Here is a 20,932-nt window from a genome sequence, read left to right as displayed (position 1 = left end):
TCTTCCTCGGTTCCAGTTAAAGTTTCACTGCAGGTCTGGTCAGACTCCCAGTCTGGGAATTTTAACGACATTTTATCACTCAGACATTCAGCATCAACAACAACAACAGATGTCAGTCATTTAAGTCCCAGATTTAAAAACAAAGCTCACATTTTAGCAAACAAGTTTCTCAGATGTGATACTCAAACAGAGTTTACTGTAAATTGGCAGGTAGTCGGTTTACTGGTACTAATGCGACGTGGACCAGTAAATACTGGCGAACATCTGTCGTTCTCCTTGATGGCCTGTTTTATTGCGAGTATTGAAGTTGACCCTGAGCAGTTAGAAATGTTTGAGTTTTACAGGGACTTAGTGGGTAGTGTTGAGAGTGTAGAGGGCTGAACATTAATACGTTATTTTATAGAAATGTGACCAAGTCTTGGTAGATCTGCAGAGAAATTTCCAGAAAAACCCATTCAGGCTTTATAAGGGGGATCACTTATGCAAAATTCACACTTATTGAACTTCCATTTGGGTCTCCATTACTTCAGAAAATAACACCCAAAAAAACAAACAAAAAAAAACTAGTTTTTTTTTGGCAAGAAATTAATGCTTTTTTGGTGTTTCTACAAGCAGGCACTTCCCGTTGCCTAGCAACCCCAGTGGCATTCCACCCGTCACCTAGCAACCCAAGCTGAGTTCCAACATATTTGGTTAGCTGGTTTTTACTGCAGTACAATGGCTGCTGGAAATGATGAGTTTTCTTGATAACTTACCTTCCAGAAACAACTTTCTGCATTTTTGTTGGATGTGCAGGAGGTTCCACTTTTGCTTTTCAAAGATGTACAGTTGTATAACTGCATAATTCTCACATGTGAGTGTGAAGTTGAATTGAGCGGTGTGGCCAGTAGCAGCTTATTTGGATTTCAAGTGGCCCTAAAACAGCTCATTCTGAAAAAAGCTCAAAATCGGCAGAACTAATTTCATCATCTAAGATTAATCTTGCACAAAAAGAAAATATTGAACATGTTTTGATTCGCCCACAGACCAACCTGTTCAAGGAAGTATAATAGCTTACTTATTAGGCTCACACGGTGTCAGTACTGTCAACCCTCATGTCATCAGGAAAAAGATCCTCTGACCCGATACGTCGGATCTGAACTATCTGGCAGAACTCCAGGCACCACGTCAAAGGAACGCCAGGTATTGCTGCTCACTGGCAGAACGCTTCAGCAATTAGAGCCGTTCTACCTCAACCTGAATTCACCACCAAATGGCTCAGCTTCTTCTACAGGCTTCAACAGGAAGCAGTTCACTGACTAATGTTAAGGAATCCTATGAATGCTTAATGAAACAAAAACAGCCAAGCTCACAAGGCAGGACTTGATCTGGTTTTTATTTGCATGCTCATTTGAGGTACTGACTTAATCTGACACGTGATGTTGTCTAGGGATCAATTCAGTTTTTTCAGCAACTGAAAATATTGTTACAAATCTTAACAAGGTGACACTAATAGCGACAGAGTTTTGTTGAGCATTAACTGCAACATTGTGTACGTCTAGTCTGGCTTCTTCTGGTGCAGAATTATGATGCATGTCTCACGTCAACAACATACAAGTTGGATAAAATGCGAATCTGATTATTTTTACTGAGATTAATGCAGAAACTGAAATATTTGACAAGTGATTCTCTGGTGGCTCCTTGACTTTTTTGTGACCAAGAGAAACTTCAGCTCTATTAATAGATTCATTAATAAGTTATTAATCAGAATGATTAATAGTTACACGAGTCAATCACTGATGCAATCCTTGTTGCACAACAGTCTCTAAACACAGATGACGCCAACACCCGTTACATAAAGTAGCGTGATTGAATCGTATTTTCATATCTAATGATTTATTATGAGCTCTTGTGAAACCAAAATTAGAAAAAAACAAACAGCAAAAGGAATAATCCTTTCGGGGTTTGATGGTTATTTCAAAAACTGCCAATCAAATTTGGTGATTTGTTTCAAAATTGGTTTATAATATTTCAAATGCCAACTCTGCTTTCCAATAATTTGACAGAAGAGATTTGAAGGAACCAAAATGATACTGAATTAAAGATAATTTAGGGGTGTCTAATAATAGGAAGATATCCAACAAGAATGGTTGTAAATATTTTTTAATTTTCTACAAAAACTTTATTTCAATAAATTATTGAATATTATGGTGGTTTTTTGGACACTGGATCGTTTCAAATTGAGGATTTTGGCTCTCTGCTGGTTTGGATGATGCGATTCTTGTTTGACAAGGCTCTAATAATCCTCAAAGCTACTTTACTTATTTAAACATCAGTGTCAAACAAAGCTGTTTGTCCAGGTATGAAAACAGAAGAAGTGCGAAAGTAGAGATGAAAGATTTACAGCTGAAAGTCGGTTTCAGAGGTCGGTGAACTCTGCCCGGCCCATCAAACACCAAGCTCCTGGGGAAACCATTCCTACCGGAGAGAAACGGAGAGAGAAAGACCCACGTTTTCACCACCGTTCAAATATCTGCACAAAAAGCTCTGTGTGCGTCGGGGGTCAGAGGCCACAGCTGCTAAAAGAGGAAATCCAAACAGAGCGCTCAGAAAAATGACCTTTGCGGAGCGGCATCATGTGAAAACCTCACTGGCCTTCAACGCTTCCTGTCACTTTGGCTTCATGACATGGTGTGCCGAGTCATCCTACATGACGAACTTCCCAAAACAAAAGATTTTATTCATTCAAGAAGGAATTCGTCAGTAACTTATTCAAAACACTGAGCTAAATATCTGCTTGGTGGCCGTTTGGATATAAGACGCCAAGGCTGTTGGGGTTAGTACTGGATTTCATCTGCTTATTGGTTTAAAGTCAATGAAAGTAAGCTTTTATATTAAATAATCAGTGAAAAAGTGTAAGTTTTTACTCTAAATATGTGAAATTATAACACTTAAAGAAGAAAAGTGCAGTTCTGGTTCATGCAAATCCAAAACATTTTGCCATTCACCTCAGTGTTGAATCTTAAGCACCACATGTTGCATTTGAAACATGTGCCAGACGTCTTGGTTCACATGTTTGGAGACAAACAGACGGTTTACTAATTCAGACTGAAAAGCAGAAGTCAGACCAGACAATATGAACAATAATAGTCTGCTGGCTGACTTGTAAAACTCCTTCTCTGTTTGAGTAGTCTCTGCTTCAAAGCCTCCACGTGACACATTATGACAGGTAAACATGTCATAATGTTTACCTGTGCACACGCTTGGAAGGCATCAGACTAAAAACACTTTTAGGGTGCATTCAGCCGTTTACTGCATTTCTAAAACGTTTGTTTTGTGTGGGGGAGCCATGAATGCAGAATCAAACCCTAAACATCCAACTCTGGTCCATCTATATACTGAGGTCTAAGTTCAATTAAGGTGAATTCTGGTGGTTCCCATGTAAATGTGAACGCCAAGATGACTCCAAAAGCAGGAAGTGCACTGCAGCGCACTGCATTATGGGTAAATACAACCAAAACAAACTTGTTTTGTGACTTATTTTCTTTCACCAGAAACATAAAATAAATCCTACAACCTCTAAAATCCATCTTTGTTTACATTTTGTGAAGAAGGGAGTTTCTTCTTCTGAGTTTTCTTTTTGTAGCGCCACCACAGGCGAGGAAGGGAACAGCTTCTTTAAAAAGTTTGACTTATTTGGTACAAATGTAAAAAAAAAAAAAAAAAAAGTTGCAATTTTGGTCCCCAATTAAACTGATTTCACTATCAGGTGTGAAAACACCATAAAACTCTTAAGAAACTTTTGTTTGTGCATTTAAAAACATACAACAAACAAAACTATTCAACTCAATCATGACCAAGTGATTTATTATTTATTATTCCGACTGCTTAACCGTCCAGCTGTAATCCCGAAGGCTGTGAGGACGACAGAACCTACAGTTTGGGTTCAGGATCAAACTCCCAGCGGAGTTGCTGCTCCTCCGTCCAACACAGCAGCTACTTGTGCCGTCATGTGGTTCTACTTTAAACTGGGAGAACTGAAGAGTCTAAAAATGGTTCCCCAGCGTCTGATTCAGCCCACAGAAAAACTGACTCACCCACCATAATCAAAACTTGCCGGCAGCTGCTGATAATTTCTCACCCAGGAAGTCAGAAAACTCTGCTCCCTTTAGAGTTTGGGTTTGGTGGAGCCTGTGATTATGTGTGTGAGGAGAGAAGAACACTCCCTGGTTTTTGATCAGGTCCTGAAGTCGCTCTCAGCCTGCGGTTAGTGGCTCAGTGGCTCAGAATCGGGCCGGATTGTGAATATCGGGTTCTGGGTATAAGAGCGCGGGAAAACCCGGCAGAAACCAAAGAGCTGATCCCCTCCTGGAGCTTCACTGAAGCTTTATCAAGTGGGGTCGGAACATCAAGTCCAAATCGTGGAGAGTCAAGAGAGAGCAAATCAACAGCTTCATGTTCTCTACGGCCATGTTAACACAGGCCGGCTTTCCTCTTCCCAATGCCGCTCAAACAGCCGACAAACACATTAACCTCAAATAAAACCTCACATTTCCTGAAAATGGTCTCAAAACAACAATATTGTCATTTATCTGGGACAATTTATCATCCAGCAAAATGTATTATCGTGACAGACCTACTTGTACCGTATCAATATATTTCTGAAAATCAATAAAAATACAATTGAACAGGTCAGGATAGCTTTGAAAGACACAAAGTAAAATAAGATATTGGAAAGATGTTATGATAAATGTTGAATAAAGATCCTATAGGGCTCTGTGACGTGGCTTAAAAGTAAGATTTACTATATTTAAATTCAGATCTTAATTTCCTGCTTCCATTTTTATGTAAAGAAATTAAAAACAACAACAACTATTTTCACAAAGTGGGTTTCATTCCAATCATTCCTCCTGGAAGCAGATCTGAATTCAAAGTCCAAATAAAAACAAGCTGTAAATCGTGATTGTAAAACAAGATGGCTGACATCGCTCTGAACTCCAGAAATCCAAGGAGTCCATTGAAGAAAACAAAGTCTAGAGTTCCCAAAAGTTAAACCTTCATAAACAAGAAAAAGGCAAATTGATGAATCTGAATTAACTTGTGATTTTTCTCCATAAAATACAAGACAGACGCTTGTGTGCAATAAGGAGCATTTATTTAAATCTTTTCTGGCGTTAATCGGAAATGTTCTGCAAGATACCAAAACAAGCTGCATGACATTTCCTGTGTCTCCAACACAACCTGTTGTTGTTTCCAAGCACAAAGTTGCAGACTGACTTTAACAACATTACGTGTGACAGACACAAATTTACAGAGGAAGCAGGAACAGATGAAACAAACAGGTCAGATGGTTCTTAACGTAATAACTGAACACTGAGATCAGTGACGTAAAACAGTCATGATTGTGTGGTAACTTTAAAAAAAAATGATTATAAAAAACACATTCTTTGCAGCCTTGTTTAGATTAAAGGTGGTTACAGAAAAATATAACTATGCAAAACCATATAAATAAACTGAGCATTAATTCTGGTGCTGAACTCAAATTGAGGCATTAAGTTCAGTTAGACATCACACATCTGACTAAACATATGATTTGTATACAAAGTGTGAATGTATGACAATTAAAATAGAGTTTTCTACCAAATGTTGAGTCTGTAGTCTTTTGTAACTGCAGTGTTGCACACAATGATCCTGTAATGACTGAAAATATCTATATTCTGCAGGACTAATTTACATCTTGTGCACGTCAGACGTTTCATCACAGCAGCTGTTGTTATACAGCAGATACAGATATTTTTTATTTTATTTAGGTCATTTTAACCTTTTCATACAAATTAAACAGAATGCTGAAGTAAATAAAACAAAAAAGCACCACAAACAATCACAATCAAACCTTATTGTATTTTTGATTTTTATAAAAAAATCTTTTGTATAAGGGATTTTTAAATTTTACCCTCAGCCTTCTGAAGCAAAGATCATACTTATATTTAAAAAAATAACTAAAAAGTGAATAGCAGTGAAAAATGTGCCACCCTTTTGTTATCTTTTTATGTAAAATCAGTTATATTTTTAATGCAAATTTTGGGAAACTTTGTCAACATGCAATCAGGATCTCATGCTAGAATGAGGCAACACCCAAGCAAAGACACAAAAGAAACTAAAAACAGGAAACTCCGCTAACTGCTCCAATGACATAGATAAAATTACTCCAAAGAGCCAAATCACTGGGATTCCTGCCAGCATTTCATCAATCAGCAACACAATCTCATCATCACTCTGCATCAAATCAGCTGAATAGTTAAGGTTTCAAAGCCTGCAGCTAACAGCTAACAGTCATGCTTCCTGTTAGCGCCCTGCACAACCTGCAGCTCTGCGGTAGTTTCACTTCCAGCAGACCGAAGCACCACTTTTTCACTCAACCTGACAGTTTGACTAGACAATCAAGAAAAAGTGCTGAAGCATGAAGATGGTATTTTGTTTTTGCCTATTTCACAGCGACAGGAAGCAGTGACATGTAAGCCGTCTTGATGTGCAACATCTTCCAGGACGAGGTAATAGCTGAAAACCGTTCTATTCAGGACGAAATCAACACAATTTCTTCTCAAAAAGGTCAACAGTAACAAGTCATTTTAACTTTAGCTTATGTAAATGTTTGAGTTTAAGTTTCAGAGAGGAAAATTCAGTCACAGCATCTGAAGAGCAAAGGAGAAACGATGTGTGACTGGAGGCAGCAAATGTTACAGTCCAACAATAAAGCTATTGATAACAGACCATAAATGCACTAGAAGTAATGGAGTCAGATGGAAAACTTGTGCAATAATGTCACCCTTTATCAAATTACATCAAGCTATTTTTTCTGCATTATGTAATGTTCTTGGAAAAAAAGGGAAGAGAAACACAGGGAACAGCATCAATAACGGCAAATAAACATCAGAGTTCCCTGTTGCCTCAGCAAAGCATCAGGGAAATGATCTGTTTTTTAAAACATATTGCCTCTCAGTGCGAAGCAGTGATTAAAAACACCAGTGCAAAAAAGCTGCAATTGAGAGACAGGTTTGATTGATGTAATTCCAAAGGGGCTGAAACGATTAATCGTGATTAATCAAAAGTTTAAATAGTCGTCAACTAATTCAGCAATCAAATAACCGTCAACTGGAGTATACAGACTCAAAGAAAAGGCCAGCTGCTGAATCGACAATGCAGTCAAAGCAGCAGTTGAGTCAAAACTGTTAAAATATATATATATATAGTATTTCAGTTGAAAAACTTACTTTGTCTGCCAACAACTCCTCAAGTATAGTTTTAGCTCCACCTGGTTTAAATTATGTAACAGAAATCTCCTATTAATTACCTTTTTCTACCCAGTTATTAATAAATGAATCCAAAAATGAATCAAACAAATCTTTCTAAAAGGATGTTAGAATGATTTGTTAACTGCAGATTCATCCCAAAGAGTAATTTTAGACATTTTAGAAAGTAAATGTATTTTTTTTTTGTTTGAAAAAAAATTGAATTATTTGGTTGCTGCTTTGCATCTTTGAGATATTTCTAGTATTTTAAATAGGAAAAAACTGCAGAATATGCTAATTTTTAAAACATCTGATTAATCATCAGAAAAACAGATTAATCAATAACTAAAAACCTTTACTTATACTCCTTCATGCAAAACATTAGTGTCCCATTAAATGAAAATAACTTATAAAGTTTATCCTTTCTATGTTTGTCTTTGATTGCACTCCGTTTGTTCTGGTTGCGATAAAACGTTTAAAAACTGCAAACCACAAACAACAAGTAAGGAATTTAATCTGTTCCAGAGAAGAAACTGATCCAGCCAGACCTGAAACACCTCATTTGTAATCCACAGTTTGAAAACGTTCATGATGGCATCACCATAAACCTCATAAACAAGCAACTCGAGCTTTCAGCCGTCTGGTGGTATGAGCCGCCTCACAGGACACCTTTCTTGTTTTTTACAGCATCCAGATTTTCTTGGAGCAAGAAAAGCAGCGGATCAGTCTTCCACTGTCTCATTGTTACAATGGATTTTCGTAACTTGTTTAGGACTGAAGCGATTAGTTGGTTTCATCGCGATTAGTCAATTTTTTAAATCATCGTCAACTAATTTAGTAATCGATTAATCATTAACTCTAGTAAAGAGCCTGGAAAAAGGGCCATTTGCTGACATACTAAATGATAAACGCATTTTAAGCAGTGAAATGCTTATTTCCTTATTTCTTAAAAAAAAGAACTGAATTATTTATTTATATTTTTTAATATATCTCTAATATTGCATAAAAATGTTTAAGTGGTTAAATTAAAATATGTAGAATGTATTTTTTATCCAAATAATTGGATAATCTGCCTTGATAACCAATTTTGTTGGACGATAAACTGTTCCAGAAGTTATTGCGATAAACAATACTGTTGTTGCTTTTAGGCCATTTTCAAGTCATATATTGGTAATAATGGCATAATAATGCAAAAAAAGACATTCTCAAAGACCTATAAAGTTATAATTCTAATCAATTTTTAACACAAGAACTGGAAGAGATTTTAAATATCCAAAATAAATTTATTACAAAGTCTCTCGTTGTTCTTCAAGTAAACAGTCAGTGTCTATGCTCCAGTTAACGATTAATCGATTAAAAAGTCACTAAATGTAATGTTTCTTACTGGTTTCTCAATGACAAGACTTTTTATTTTTGGGGTTTTATAATGTAAATCACTTTGAATTGCTTTTTAAAATGGACTTTGCAAATAAAGTTGATTGATTGATTCATCTTTTAAGCCCTGCAATAATACATTACAATTTTCTTAAAAGAATATTGAATGTAGCTCATCAATGCCACAACAAACTGATTTTGATTGCAGAAAGTATTTTCCTACTACTGTGTAAAAAAGTAAAATATGTGACCTTCACTATTAAGCTTTATGTGTTCATATAGTTTAACATTTTGTCATCTTTTCCACTCTCCTGCCGCAGCCTGTTCATGCGTAACAAGCTCCAGATGTGGTCTATAAAAACTGACTGCTATTATGATAAGAACGAGTTACATCCTGAAAGAAACGCTTCTGAACGTCAACGATTGCTCAGATAAAATATTTATTGCGGAGACTCTTTGCTTATGTAGGTGTTGGCTTCAGTGTCTTTCAGATAACTTAAAACATCCTTATTGCATTTATAAAGAAGCAAAGCAAAAACAATCATTGTACATCTGAGTGAAAACACAAAGAAAAACGACTAATGGCACTTAATTTCACACAGCAGCAGGCATGGCTGCTCTTCCTGGTAGGGAAATGAGTTGCTGTGCAGGCGTTGACGCTGCAGCAGCTGCCGGGTGTCAGGTGCATGTTGACAGCACATCCGACCCACCCACCTGGAACAAACAGAGCAGACGGCACGAGCAGGTCCCACAGGTAGACACACCTGAAAGCCGGCCAAACAGGAGGCGACACAGGAGGCTTGTAATAACTCCCATCCCTTCTTACTGGCAGAAACGCCCACATGCACAGTTGTAAAATACAAATTAAAAGCAGATTTTCCAGGTATCTGAACTTTACTCCAGTATTTTTTCCTTTCTGACAACTTTTTACTTTTACTCCCTACATCTTAAGAGAAATATTTGTACTTTCTACTCGTTACATTTTCAGATATGGTTCGTTAATTAAAAAAAAAACAATGCAACCATAGCAAAACAGAAGAAGAACACACTGGGGTATGAAACACAGCACGGATGGACACATCAACACGAGTAACATCGCAAACAACAGGGGAGCACATCCAGAGATGCAACACGTTTACCATATGCAGCCTTATTTAAATAAAAATCCTTCTTAAAAGGAATAAATTCCACTGATAGTTCTGTGTTTAGTGGTGAATGCACCGTGTTGTGTGCAAGTTAAATTACCCTGATGAAGAAAAACTAAATCGCAGAAGTAATGTTTTATAAATCTACACAAACACAGAGCATGTTCCGAGCAAAAGAAAATATTTTTACAGTACTTTAAGTCATTTTGTATTCTTGAAGGTGAAAATTACTTTTTGTACTAGAGTACAAATGAAAACGTGTACTCTTTCTTTTACTTTTACAAGAGTATTTCTTAATACAAATATCTGTACTTCTGCTTAAGAGAGTAGTACTTTTGGCACCACTGATCTATGTCCTAGAAAACATTCTGCGATCTTATACACTGGATAAAGATACTGAGAACAATAAAACCCAAGAAGGTCCAATAAAAACATGTAACAATGCAGAAAATAAACATGAAGAAACTGGGTTTCCTCCCCTCAGACACACCCAGCGTCTTATCTTTAACCCAGATCATGCAGCAGATTCAGAAGCTGAGCTATTAATATCCCAAGTGGTCACCATGGAAATGTCGTCAACAAATATCAAACTGTCATGAAGTCATTTTAACACGATTACGGGTTGAAACTATGAACACAGGGATAATGGATAACTAAAGTTCAGATTACAGGTTCCTATAAGAAAATGATTGGTGGGACGTAAAATATTCAGGCGGAGACGGAGCAAAGTCCATCAAGCAAGGTCCAACCAAGAGCACCAAGCAAGACTCACTGGGGAGCTTTAACAGTATTATCAACATGATAATATTATAAAATAAAATCTGTTTTGGAACAGTTTCCAGTCAAGTTTTAAAAAGTTATGATTTCAAAACCTCTGAAGGTGAATTTACTTCATAGTCCAGTAGATTCGGTTCCATTGGGACCAAAATTGTAACTTTTGCTACATTTTCAGATGTTGCGGTTCACTTTCACGCTGCACAGAGACAAACGAACCAAACTAACTGAAAAACCTGTTCCCCTCCTCGCCTGTGGGGGCGCTGCACCACTAACTTCTACAGGGAACGACACAAAAACCACTGAAGAAGACATTAGTGCAACTTCCCTGTTCACAAAATGTAAACAAAAATGGGATAGTATCAAATTTTAGCGGTTGTATGATTACTTTTATGTTTTTCATTAAGAAAATAAAACACGAGTCTCTGACGCTTTTTTTGGTTGCATTTACCCAGAATGCCCTGCGCTTTAGACTGCTTCCAGCTTTTGGATTGGTCTCTGGTTACCCACCAGAGTTCATTCTTTTGGTCCACATCAGTCAGCAAAGATCTTAGCCTTATAATGTTGGTAGAGATTATTCTGGAGAAACTCTAACAATTTAAACCGTTGTTCCTTTCCACTGTCCCCCTGTGCTTGAATACAAGACTCAACGCAAAGATTTAATACAATCTGCTTGTTTTCTTTGACAAATTGTTTACAAATTAACATTCAAAGATTGAGTATTTATACTGAACCACGACTGGATGCAGAACTGTTTATATTTAGATTTGAATATGAATCGGACTGTAATTTCTGGGCTAAACAAGGTAATTTGGTCTATGTTGGTCCAGTCCAGTATAATGTGACAACTTTTGTTGTGAATTAGTGTAAATGCAGCTAAAATGGAGAAAAGTTCAGACTTAAACCTTAAGAGGGAGCTTAGAAGCCAAATTAAAAGCCATTGAAGGCAACATTTGGTTTTATTTAAAGAAGCGAGCACACACAAGTCACTGCAACACCAAATGTTGAGGCTCAGAGTTACATTAGGACAACCAGTTAAAGAGGACAACCAAGTCAGTATAAACATCAAAACTGTCTCTATGGAGAAACTCAGTCAGTTATGTGAATGATGCCAACTATAGAGCCGAGGCAGAGCATAAAGGACATGTATGAATGGAAACCTTTCTGTTCCCACTGGGTGTGGAGGCTGGAAGGTTTATTTGAATACAGGTTCTGTTTTCAGGTGGAAACGGCCTCTAGTTGCACAATCCCTTCTTCCTTGTTACCAAACTGCTTCTTTTTCCTCGTCCAAACCCACAAAACAAACTTCTACAAAGCAAAAATGAGCCCAAAATGAATAAACGCTTCTCTCCACCTTTAGACTTACCTGCATACCAGGGACGTCCATAGTTACTTCGACCTCTTCCTGGCTCCTCTGCTGTCTTGCTTTCTGCCTTTCTTTCTCCTTTCAGCTCCTGGTTTCTTATTCTTTCTCTTCTCTTCGTCGGGTTTTTACTCCACAAAGTTCCCTCTGAAACGGGGGAACCGGTTTGACTTCGAGGCCAGGAAATGTTTCCGACTCGCAGACAGGTTTGTTTGGCAGCAGAGTGAGGCGGACAAACTCCCAAAACTCAAAGAGTGACACAGTGAGGAGGGAAAAAAATGCTGTTGAGCAAACAAACGAGGAGGAGGACGAACCTTTCTGAGGGAGGAGCGACAGAAAGTTCAGTCTGCAGCCTCCATCTGCTGGCTCCCATCTGGCTGAGAAAGCGCGTTTATCATTTGTTTTTCACTGTGAAATATTTCAGATGGTCAAAAGAATCATTAACAATACTTAATTATTAATGTATATTTATGATTTTTGTATGCTTATTAGATATAAAATGGATGATACACTGCAAAAAAACTCTTACCAAGTAATTTTGATTTAAATGAAATGTGAAGGAATTATTGACTTAAAAAACTCTTATTAATTGCTGAAAAGTTATTTGTAGCTTTGTTTTGTCTTATATTAAGTGTACTAAGCTATTTGCACTTTGAAGTAGACACAAAAACTTAATAAGATTTTGTGCTTTTGCAGTGTAATTTCATTTAAAGCTGCAGTTTGTGACTTTTCAAAAATATTTTTGCACATATTTGATGGAATATGACAGTATGTTACGAGACAAAAATTTAATAGAACAGGTAAACCCAGCTGATATTCTAATTTCCTACGGCCCGCGAATGCACCGGCAAGTTTTCGTGCTGACGTAATCGGAAAACGTCCAGAAGGGGGCGGGGCCCGGCGGAAAGATGGCGTTTTTACGCTGTAGAAGAGATCCCTGCGGTGTTATTTGCCTGGTTTTAACTTATTTCAGCGTGTTTTACGCGGACTATGTGGTCATACAGTATGTTCTCGTCCCTGCCTATGCCGACAGGTCAGTAATGGAAGTTTTAATCCCGTTTAAACCGTTTAAATCAGCCGACATGGCGCCTGTTTCTGCTCGCTGCCTCTCCATTCATTTAGCAAACAGGTCTGACAGCATCTCGAGTCTACTCCGAAAACGGTCGTTTATTTATATATTTGTCACTTTTAATCACAAATATCAGCGAGTGGGTGAATTTAAGATAGATATTTGTAATAATTAAAATCTGAGAAATCCTTCGAGGCTGAAAAACAACAACATTAGCATGTTTGCTAACCGGGTTAGCAGGTTGACAGTTGGTGTCATCCTGTTTGTATTTTTATAGATCAACAAAAACTTCTGACTATGAAAAAGAAAAGATAGTTTTAAAACAGTTTGACTGAAGTTTAAACTTGTTTCTGATGCAGTTTGTTGGACATATTGAAGTGTTGGTTAAAAACAAAAAAAAGGTAAACAAAAAAACATCATGCTGTTTTCAGTTCCCTTTTTCTTTACATGTGATCATTTGACCCCGTCTAGGAAATCAGACACTATAGAAACGCTTTATTTCATTTCCAATGCACATAAAAAGCTGGTTTTAAGTGAACAAAAACATTTAAAAGATTGAACCGCACATTGTTTATTCAATGCATCAGCTGTGGAATAGTAAATGTTTGTTTTCAGAGACACTGACTGCATTTTCTCCTGTCTCTCTGGCAGCGTGTGGGGAATGCTGCATGGATCCTTGTTCAACCTGATCCTGCTGCTGCTGCTGGCCTGCCACTCCAAAGCCGTCTTCTCAGATCCCGGTCGGTCAGAGTCACTTAACACTTCAGCTACAGACACTCAGAGTGACTGTTGCAATGCTTGGTCTCAGTAATCATGCATGCAAACTTTATTTAACGTTAAACAGCTGACATTAAACTCATAGAGAGTCACCAGGGAATGTCCCTGGTGACTCGGGTTTTGTAGTTCTTTAGATTTGTAGTTCTTTAGATAGATTTAGATTTGCATTCCAGGTAAAGCAAATGATCAATTAAAACGTTAATATAACTTAGAGCTGAGCGATGCACAAGTAAAATATAACATGAAAAGTATTTATTTTAGACAACACTGCAAAAACACACCATTTCACCAAGTTTTCTAATGGAAATATATTAGTACACTTAAAATAAAACAAACCTAACTCACAAGTAACTTTTAAGGAAAATATAGCAATCTGTCTCTGCGTTTTGTGTTTCGTGTCCGTGTCTCCAGGCATGGTGCCGCTCCCGGACACGGCCTTGGACTTCTCAGACCTGCGATCTCAGTCGTCTCGGATGAACGAACGGGTCGGTTTCTCACCATCTCTGTTCAACAGTGAAGGAAATTCTGATGGCTGAATTTGATCAAGTGGAATTATTTTCTTGTTTTAGCTTCTTTAATGTTGAAAATGTGCCGTTTTCTTAAATTCTAATTGGATCCTGATGGTTCTGTTTGGTAAAAATTTACTGAAGCTAAAATATTTCAGCTGCTGGTCGAAGTAAAATCAAAGTCGACGCTAAGCGTGAGACCATGTGTCTGACTTGGGGCGGAACCAAGTCAGACACATGGAACCGGTCCATGCTGGTGAGTTGAGAGACCCGGTCCGACTCGGTCGGTTCTGCAGAACCTCCATGAGCCTCTGGTGGTTGTTGTTGTCAGGGCTGTGAGGGCTGGACGGTGTGCAGCCGCTGCGAGACCTACAGACCTCCCAGAGCGCATCACTGCAGGGTTTGCCAGAGGTGCATCCGCCGCATGGACCACCACTGTCCCTGGTGAGTCCGCACACGTCCGTCCATCCATCCGTCTGTCCGTCCATCCATTTATTTTTTTCTCTTGTCTTCTTCATCTTCCTCTTCCTCCATTTTTCAGGATCAATAATTGTGTCGGGGAGTTGAACCAGAAATATTTCATCCAGTTTCTCTTCTACACCGGTGAGTCGCTACAGAAATCTCTTCTCCATATTCACTGTGATAAAAAACCCAGCAGTTCTTCCACCTTCAGTCACTTTTACCAATAAAAACCAGACAAACCAACCTGCCTGGTTTACTGGACCTGAACTGGGTCCCAGCACAGACCTGGCTGAGTCTTGCGTTTTCATTTGTGTGCATGCAGGCGTCGCCAGCCTGTACTCCATGGTTCTGGTGGCGTGGGCCTGGGTGTGGCGGATCCGTAACGAGAGGGAAGGCGACGCCGACAAAGAGGGAGAGGAGTCGCCGAGCAAACATCTGATAATGTGAGTTCAGTGGACAGCAGGGGGCGCACCTCTGGGTGTCGGAGCTTCCTGTTCACGCTGTTTCCTCTTGTCTGTGGGACAGAGCTCATTACCTCATCCTGCTGGTGGAGTCGGTTCTGTTCGGGGTGTTCGTCATGGTCATCTTCTACGATCAGGTAGGAACGACTCTGAACCGCTCCTGCACCTCCAGAAACACAAAGTCTTACCAACTGGAAATGCCATTTGATTAATGGTCAGAATAATCAATAATTGGTCGTCTCCCCTCAGCTGATCTCCATCATCACTGATGAGACTCCCATCGAGCAGATGAAGAACCGGCTGATGATCAGAGACCGGAGCTCCTCGTCTTCCTCCTCGCCGTCCTCCGCCTCTTCGCAGCAGCCGCCCCATCACATCCCGCACGCCACCCGCAAGCCCAAGCTGGCTCTGCTGAGGGAGGTCTTCGGTAGAGGTGGGTGTCGATCGTCTCCGTCTTCACTGAAACGCCTCATCTGCAAAATGTTCAGAATTTGAATCACAATAAAAGGAGGAAATCCGTCCAACATCCTCAGAGTTAACGATTGTATTGTGTTCGATACGCTGCGTAGCATCGGCGGTGACTCGGGTGCAGCCATGAATGTCCCTGGTGACGTTTGTTACATTAATCTGAGTGCGACACTCAGATTAATGAAAATTCTCCTTCTAAATTTAGCATTTACTCTCATATTCAGGAAACTAAAACATATTTTCTAACGCGGCACATTTACGTTGCTTGTGCTTTAACAAGTGCGTTTCATGTTAAAATGTTCATTTGAAGGAGGGACTCTTACTGTTTAAGTAAGTTTTAATTTTCCTTTAATCAAATTGATCATATTTGAATTAAAGAGTTTATTTCCTGACTCAGTGAGAATCAATCAATAAACTCTAATCGATTTCCATCCCTGAGGACATTCCCGACTCATCAGCTTCCCGCTTCGTCCAGGTTCGGTTTTCTGCTGGCTGCTGCCACTCCACTCCAACCCGCCATCGGCCGGAGGAATCAGCTACTCCGCGCTGCCCGACTACGACGTCTGACCTCCGACCTCTGGCCTCTGGCCTGTGGGCAGAGGAGCGGATGTTTGTGTGGGAAGGAATGACTTTGCTGCCTAAAAATGATGTCTCATCTTTCAGCTGAGAGGTGAAAATGAAGAAAGGATGACTGAGCAGAGCCTGTTTGCATTTACATGATGAATGAATGAATGAATGAATGAATGAATGAATGAATGAATGAATGAATGAATGAATGAATGAATGAATGAATGAATGACGCACTGAGTCCTAACGATTTTACCCTCCAGGACCTAAAGAAGCGGTTCAGCTTCAGACACTTTTTACTGAATTCCTGTGACGAGGAAACGCCACTGAGCTTCTCGAGGCCCGAAGTTTTACGCCCAGCAAATCCTCAGATCTTTATGTGTCTATTTATAGCAGCATTTCTCTGGAAACTGGGAGAATCGACCCGTTTTTAATGACTTTTGTTCTGGTTTGAACGGTAACCATGCAGAATTCATGCAGCGTCTTCGTCAGGGATGGACCAAATGTTTCAAACTTCGACTAATATTTCAGTACATTACTTTTTAAAAATCACAACATGCAAAAATCAATAGAAAAAACACTAATTTCTCAACCAAAACTACTACTTGGTATTAAATATTTAAAAACACTTTCCAATAACAATATCTCTAAATAATGGTGGTCCGTATTCCTGCCACAATAAGAAATGTTTCTGGACAATAAATTGTCTCCAAAGTTATTACAATAAACAATTTTATTGTTGTTTTGAGACAATTTTCAAATAATGTAGTGGTAATAACGGCATAATAATACAATAACATATTCTCAAAGATCAATAAACTTTAATAAATAAACAAAATGATTTTCGAAGTTTCTGTAAAGAAAACTGTTCCTCAAAAAAAGCAACTAGTTAAAAATCCCAGACTGAAGACTTTTGTTTAGTTTTGTTTGTTTAAATTTATCATGTGATTAAATAATTTCTAATGATTATTTTATTATAAATCTCAATCCGTCCATCACTGGTTTGCAGGTGTTTCAGGTGTTTTTCTGTCCAACAGAAACAAGCCTAAATACTTCAGTTTCAGAAAATTAATTAATTTCCCTTTTAAAACAGGAATCTGACGCTTTAATACTCAATAGTTTGCGCTCAATTTAACTCTAAGGAAAAGATTTTCTCAATTAATTTAATTCCTTTCTTGTTTGATTTTTTTTTTTTTGACATCAGCGAACAGAAAACTTTTCGTCAACATGATTGACTTATTTAGCCGTTTTATGTTTTTTAAATTTCTCAGCAGCGCCCCCTGCTGTTTCTCACAAAGGTTTTTGGTCCCTATAGAGAAATTTTACAAGCTCAAAAACTCAGGAAGCTTCTATAAATGTGGACAAAAAATGATTTACGTTAAATGAAATTAGCAGGTTAAATTTGGTATGATTTTTTTATTTCAGTCGTTTAATTTTGTGTAAGTAAATTGATTAATCTGTCAAGTTTAGATGATTTAATGATAAGTCAATATTTATGCTATATTTAAAGATTTAAATTGATGCTAAACACAAACAGGTGCAATTCAACATCCATGAAGAACTTTTTTTTTTCTACTTTTATTTACATTTTTTTATGACTTTTGCTCAGAAAACGCTCACTCGATGTTTTCTGTTACGGAACTGAAGAAACCATTATTTACACATCCATCATTTCTAATCCAGATTATAAATGTTTACTTTTATGTGAGGGATGAAGTTGCCTTTCCACACAATCGCTGAGTTTATGAGAAAAGAATTCGTCCTTTTGGGGTTCTGCTCCTTTTTTCAGCCCTTCTCTAATTTGCACTTTTCCTTTTTTACCCGATTCCCACAAAATGCTTCACATTGTTAATTCATGTGACTAAAACTAGTGACTAAAATATTTTGTCAACTTCTTTTTCTTGTGTATTAGCATTTTTAGGGCAGCAACTTGCAGTTTCAGCTTCAATTTAGTTTGAACTGATTCACCAAGTTAATAACGAGTGTTTCTGTAACTTTTATTAAGATTTCTAGACTTAAACCAAAGATTTAGGTGTAGCGAGTTTGTGTTTCAAATGTCATGAAGAAGCTAATCAGTGTCTTAGATCTCAGATAGCATTTCTAGCTAAAAAACAGCATTTAAATATCCAGTAATTCAACTGTATCAGTGCAAATAAGCAAACCAAAGATGGAAACCTGACAAAAAATAGGATATTATTTAAACAAGTTCATTTTATACAAATGCATATTAAGGACTTGCAGCTAGCCAAGCGGTGCTAGCCGTCAGTTAGCAATTCAGTCATTATTCATTCAGTACTAAAGCCCAGTGTCCTGTTAAAGTAGGACAATGTTTGTAATCGTGTTGGAAAAATGTGGCAGATCACAAAGGGCTCCTAAAAACTGAAATAAATGGTTCTGAAAATGAAAACGTTTCAAACAAAGACGCAAAGGCAACTTCATCCCGTTTGTGTTTTTATGAAAATGTGTTTATAGGAGTTTTGAATTGTGGGTTCAGACACACAGGTGCTTTATTGGCTCATGAATTATGTCACAAAAAGCATCACAAAAAGAGCTGCTAATGTAACAAAAAAATGTTTTCATTGAATTATGTTAATTTTATCACTTTAATTAGCCTCTGCACCAATAACACGCCACTCGGTGTAAAAATGTGGTGAATTTATTGTAAAGAAATTATGAGAAACTTGCAGAGTTTCAAAATCTAACAGGTTATTTTTTTTAAAGCACTGTAAAATATTAGTTACAGTTTCATTCTGCCAGAGTAAAACCAGATATTTGGTTAAAATACAAAATAAAAATTAATCAGATCACTAAACTGGATCTGAAACAATTCCTCAGTTTAAGTTGTTCTGAACAAAAATGAAGCAAAACTTAAAAAACAAAAAGCAAGTTAACATTAGTTATCTGAAAATAGGTTTAAAAAAATAACATTTTCTATGTTTCCATTCATTTTCCAAAGCTAAAATGAATGAAATGTTTATCAAACATTTTGTAATTGGTTGATAAAAATTACTGATTGTTTGCAAACAATTAGTAAAAACAAATAAAAAGTTTATTTTTTTTCCAGCAGTGATTCAGTTTTACCTCTCAGGGTTTTTTATGTCCTGCTGAGTGAAACTTTAGTGAGGTTAAATGTTTGATTCGTTTGAGAAACGGGAAAACAAAACGATTCAAATGTAAAAAGTGTTGAAATTAAAAGTAATTTCTCATTTAACTGAGCTTGTTTGGACTCAGCAGTTCTCTGGGTTCAGTTGGACGGAAGCTGAATCCAGTCCAAACCCAACATGGTTGGTTTTGGACAATTTCTGCAGGTTTCTCATAACTTCTGTCCACTGCGGTAAATCCTGGTCCGGTTCTGGTTCTGGTTCTGGTTTTTATACTGACTCCTTATGAAGGGAATTGTCAATGAATCTCTGAGATATTTATTATGATTTCTTACATTATTGTTTTGTAAAAAGGTTTGAAAGGTGAATTTGAATTTGAATTTATTTTAGTGAAGCACCTGAAAATACTTCAGGCTTTTGTTTTTGTGTGTGTGTCTGTGTGCTATCAGGGTGCTGGTTTCCTTGGTTGTGATAAATGCAGTTGATCTGTTTTTCCATTTTTATTTTAGTTTATTAGGGTGCGCTTGTTTTGATCCATTACTGCAAAAACTCAAAGTCTTACCAAGTATAAATGGTCTAGTTTATACTGCAGATATTTTAGTTTCGTCTTATTTCAAATGTACTTTAATTTCTTGATACTGATGGGAAAAATTCTGGTAGATTATTTCACTTATCAATGAGGGAAAAATCTGCCAGTGGAACAATATTATTTATTCTGAATTTGTGCACTTAAAACAAGCTCCTATTTCCTGCTGAAAAGTTATTTGTAAGTTAGTTTTTTTTTAAATCTTATTTCAAGTGTATTGAGATATTTCAACGAGAAACTAAACAAAGAGAGTTTGTTTTTCCAGTGTAGTTTTAAGTCAATAATTCCTCAATACTGATCATATATAACAAGACCATTTATAAGTGAAAAACTAATCAATATTAAGGAATTATTGACTTAAAACAAGTTCATATTTCTTGCTGAAAAGTTACTTATAAGTTTTGTCTTGTAATATTTAGATTTTCCAGTGTAACCACTAATTAAGATAAAAATCCAACACAGGTGAACAAAACAAGCGCACTCCACCTAACATGAAGGAATGTCTGCACAAACAGAAGCTAACGGTTAGCCGCCACTCAAACAGCCTTTTGGCTCATAAAACTTGTTTTTTTCAACCTAAACAAACTCAAAAGTGTCTCATCTGCAACTGTTGCCACACATTAAACCCAGTAAAAAATGTTTTTATGTGGAAAACAACTGACTGTGCAGTTTAGAGGAAGTAGTTTTGAAGCTGACAGAATGTCTTTTTCTAAGTAAAGGTCAGCGTTTGTACGTTTCTCCTGCAGCGGTTAGTTTCCAGTGAAAACTGCGTTTGATACCTTGTGGTTTCCTGATGAACAAGTTTACAACTGAACTGTTTGCTTTAAGATGTTGTTACAATCTTGAAACCGTGACCTGTGTACTGTTTTTTCTTCTTGACATGCTGCTCGTTAAAATCCAAATAAAACCGATGTCTTTTAATCTACTTACACGTTGGTTTATATACTTTAAATTCTGCTGATTTCAATATACAGAAAGTAACATCTGGTTAAAATAAGACTTATGAAATAT

The 20,932-nt window shown here is 37.4% G+C and overlaps 2 protein-coding genes across 2 annotated transcripts in view; one reads left to right on the top strand and one right to left on the bottom strand.

Moving 5' to 3' along the window:
• stk26 (serine/threonine protein kinase 26) overlaps positions 1–12,177 on the bottom strand; it is a 30,269-nt gene extending 18,092 nt beyond the window's left edge. The window contains exon 1 of the mRNA XM_055060832.1: positions 11,928–12,177. Within this exon, the coding sequence (XP_054916807.1) occupies positions 11,928–11,948 (21 nt within the window). The 5' untranslated portion in view covers positions 11,949–12,177. The remainder of the gene's footprint in view (positions 1–11,927) is intronic.
• A 621-nt stretch (positions 12,178–12,798) lies between these two features.
• On the top strand, positions 12,799–20,846 carry zgc:77880 (zf-DHHC domain-containing protein). Its single transcript, XM_055060833.1, has 9 exons — positions 12,799–12,957; positions 13,645–13,733; positions 14,182–14,255; positions 14,608–14,720; positions 14,818–14,879; positions 15,061–15,181; positions 15,264–15,336; positions 15,449–15,632; positions 16,143–20,846. The coding sequence occupies exons 1-9, from the start codon at positions 12,833–12,835 to the stop codon at positions 16,232–16,234; spliced, it is 933 nt and encodes a 310-aa protein (XP_054916808.1). The 5' UTR covers positions 12,799–12,832; the 3' UTR covers positions 16,235–20,846.
• The last annotated feature ends 86 nt before the right edge of the window (positions 20,847–20,932 follow it).

Source organism: Poeciliopsis prolifica, unplaced genomic scaffold (genome assembly GCF_027474105.1).
Source record: "Poeciliopsis prolifica strain line A6 unplaced genomic scaffold, Auburn_PproV2 SCAFFOLD062, whole genome shotgun sequence".
In the NCBI taxonomy this organism is placed as follows: Eukaryota; Metazoa; Chordata; class Actinopteri; order Cyprinodontiformes; family Poeciliidae; genus Poeciliopsis; species Poeciliopsis prolifica.
This window is presented reverse-complemented; position numbering and strand designations above follow the sequence as displayed.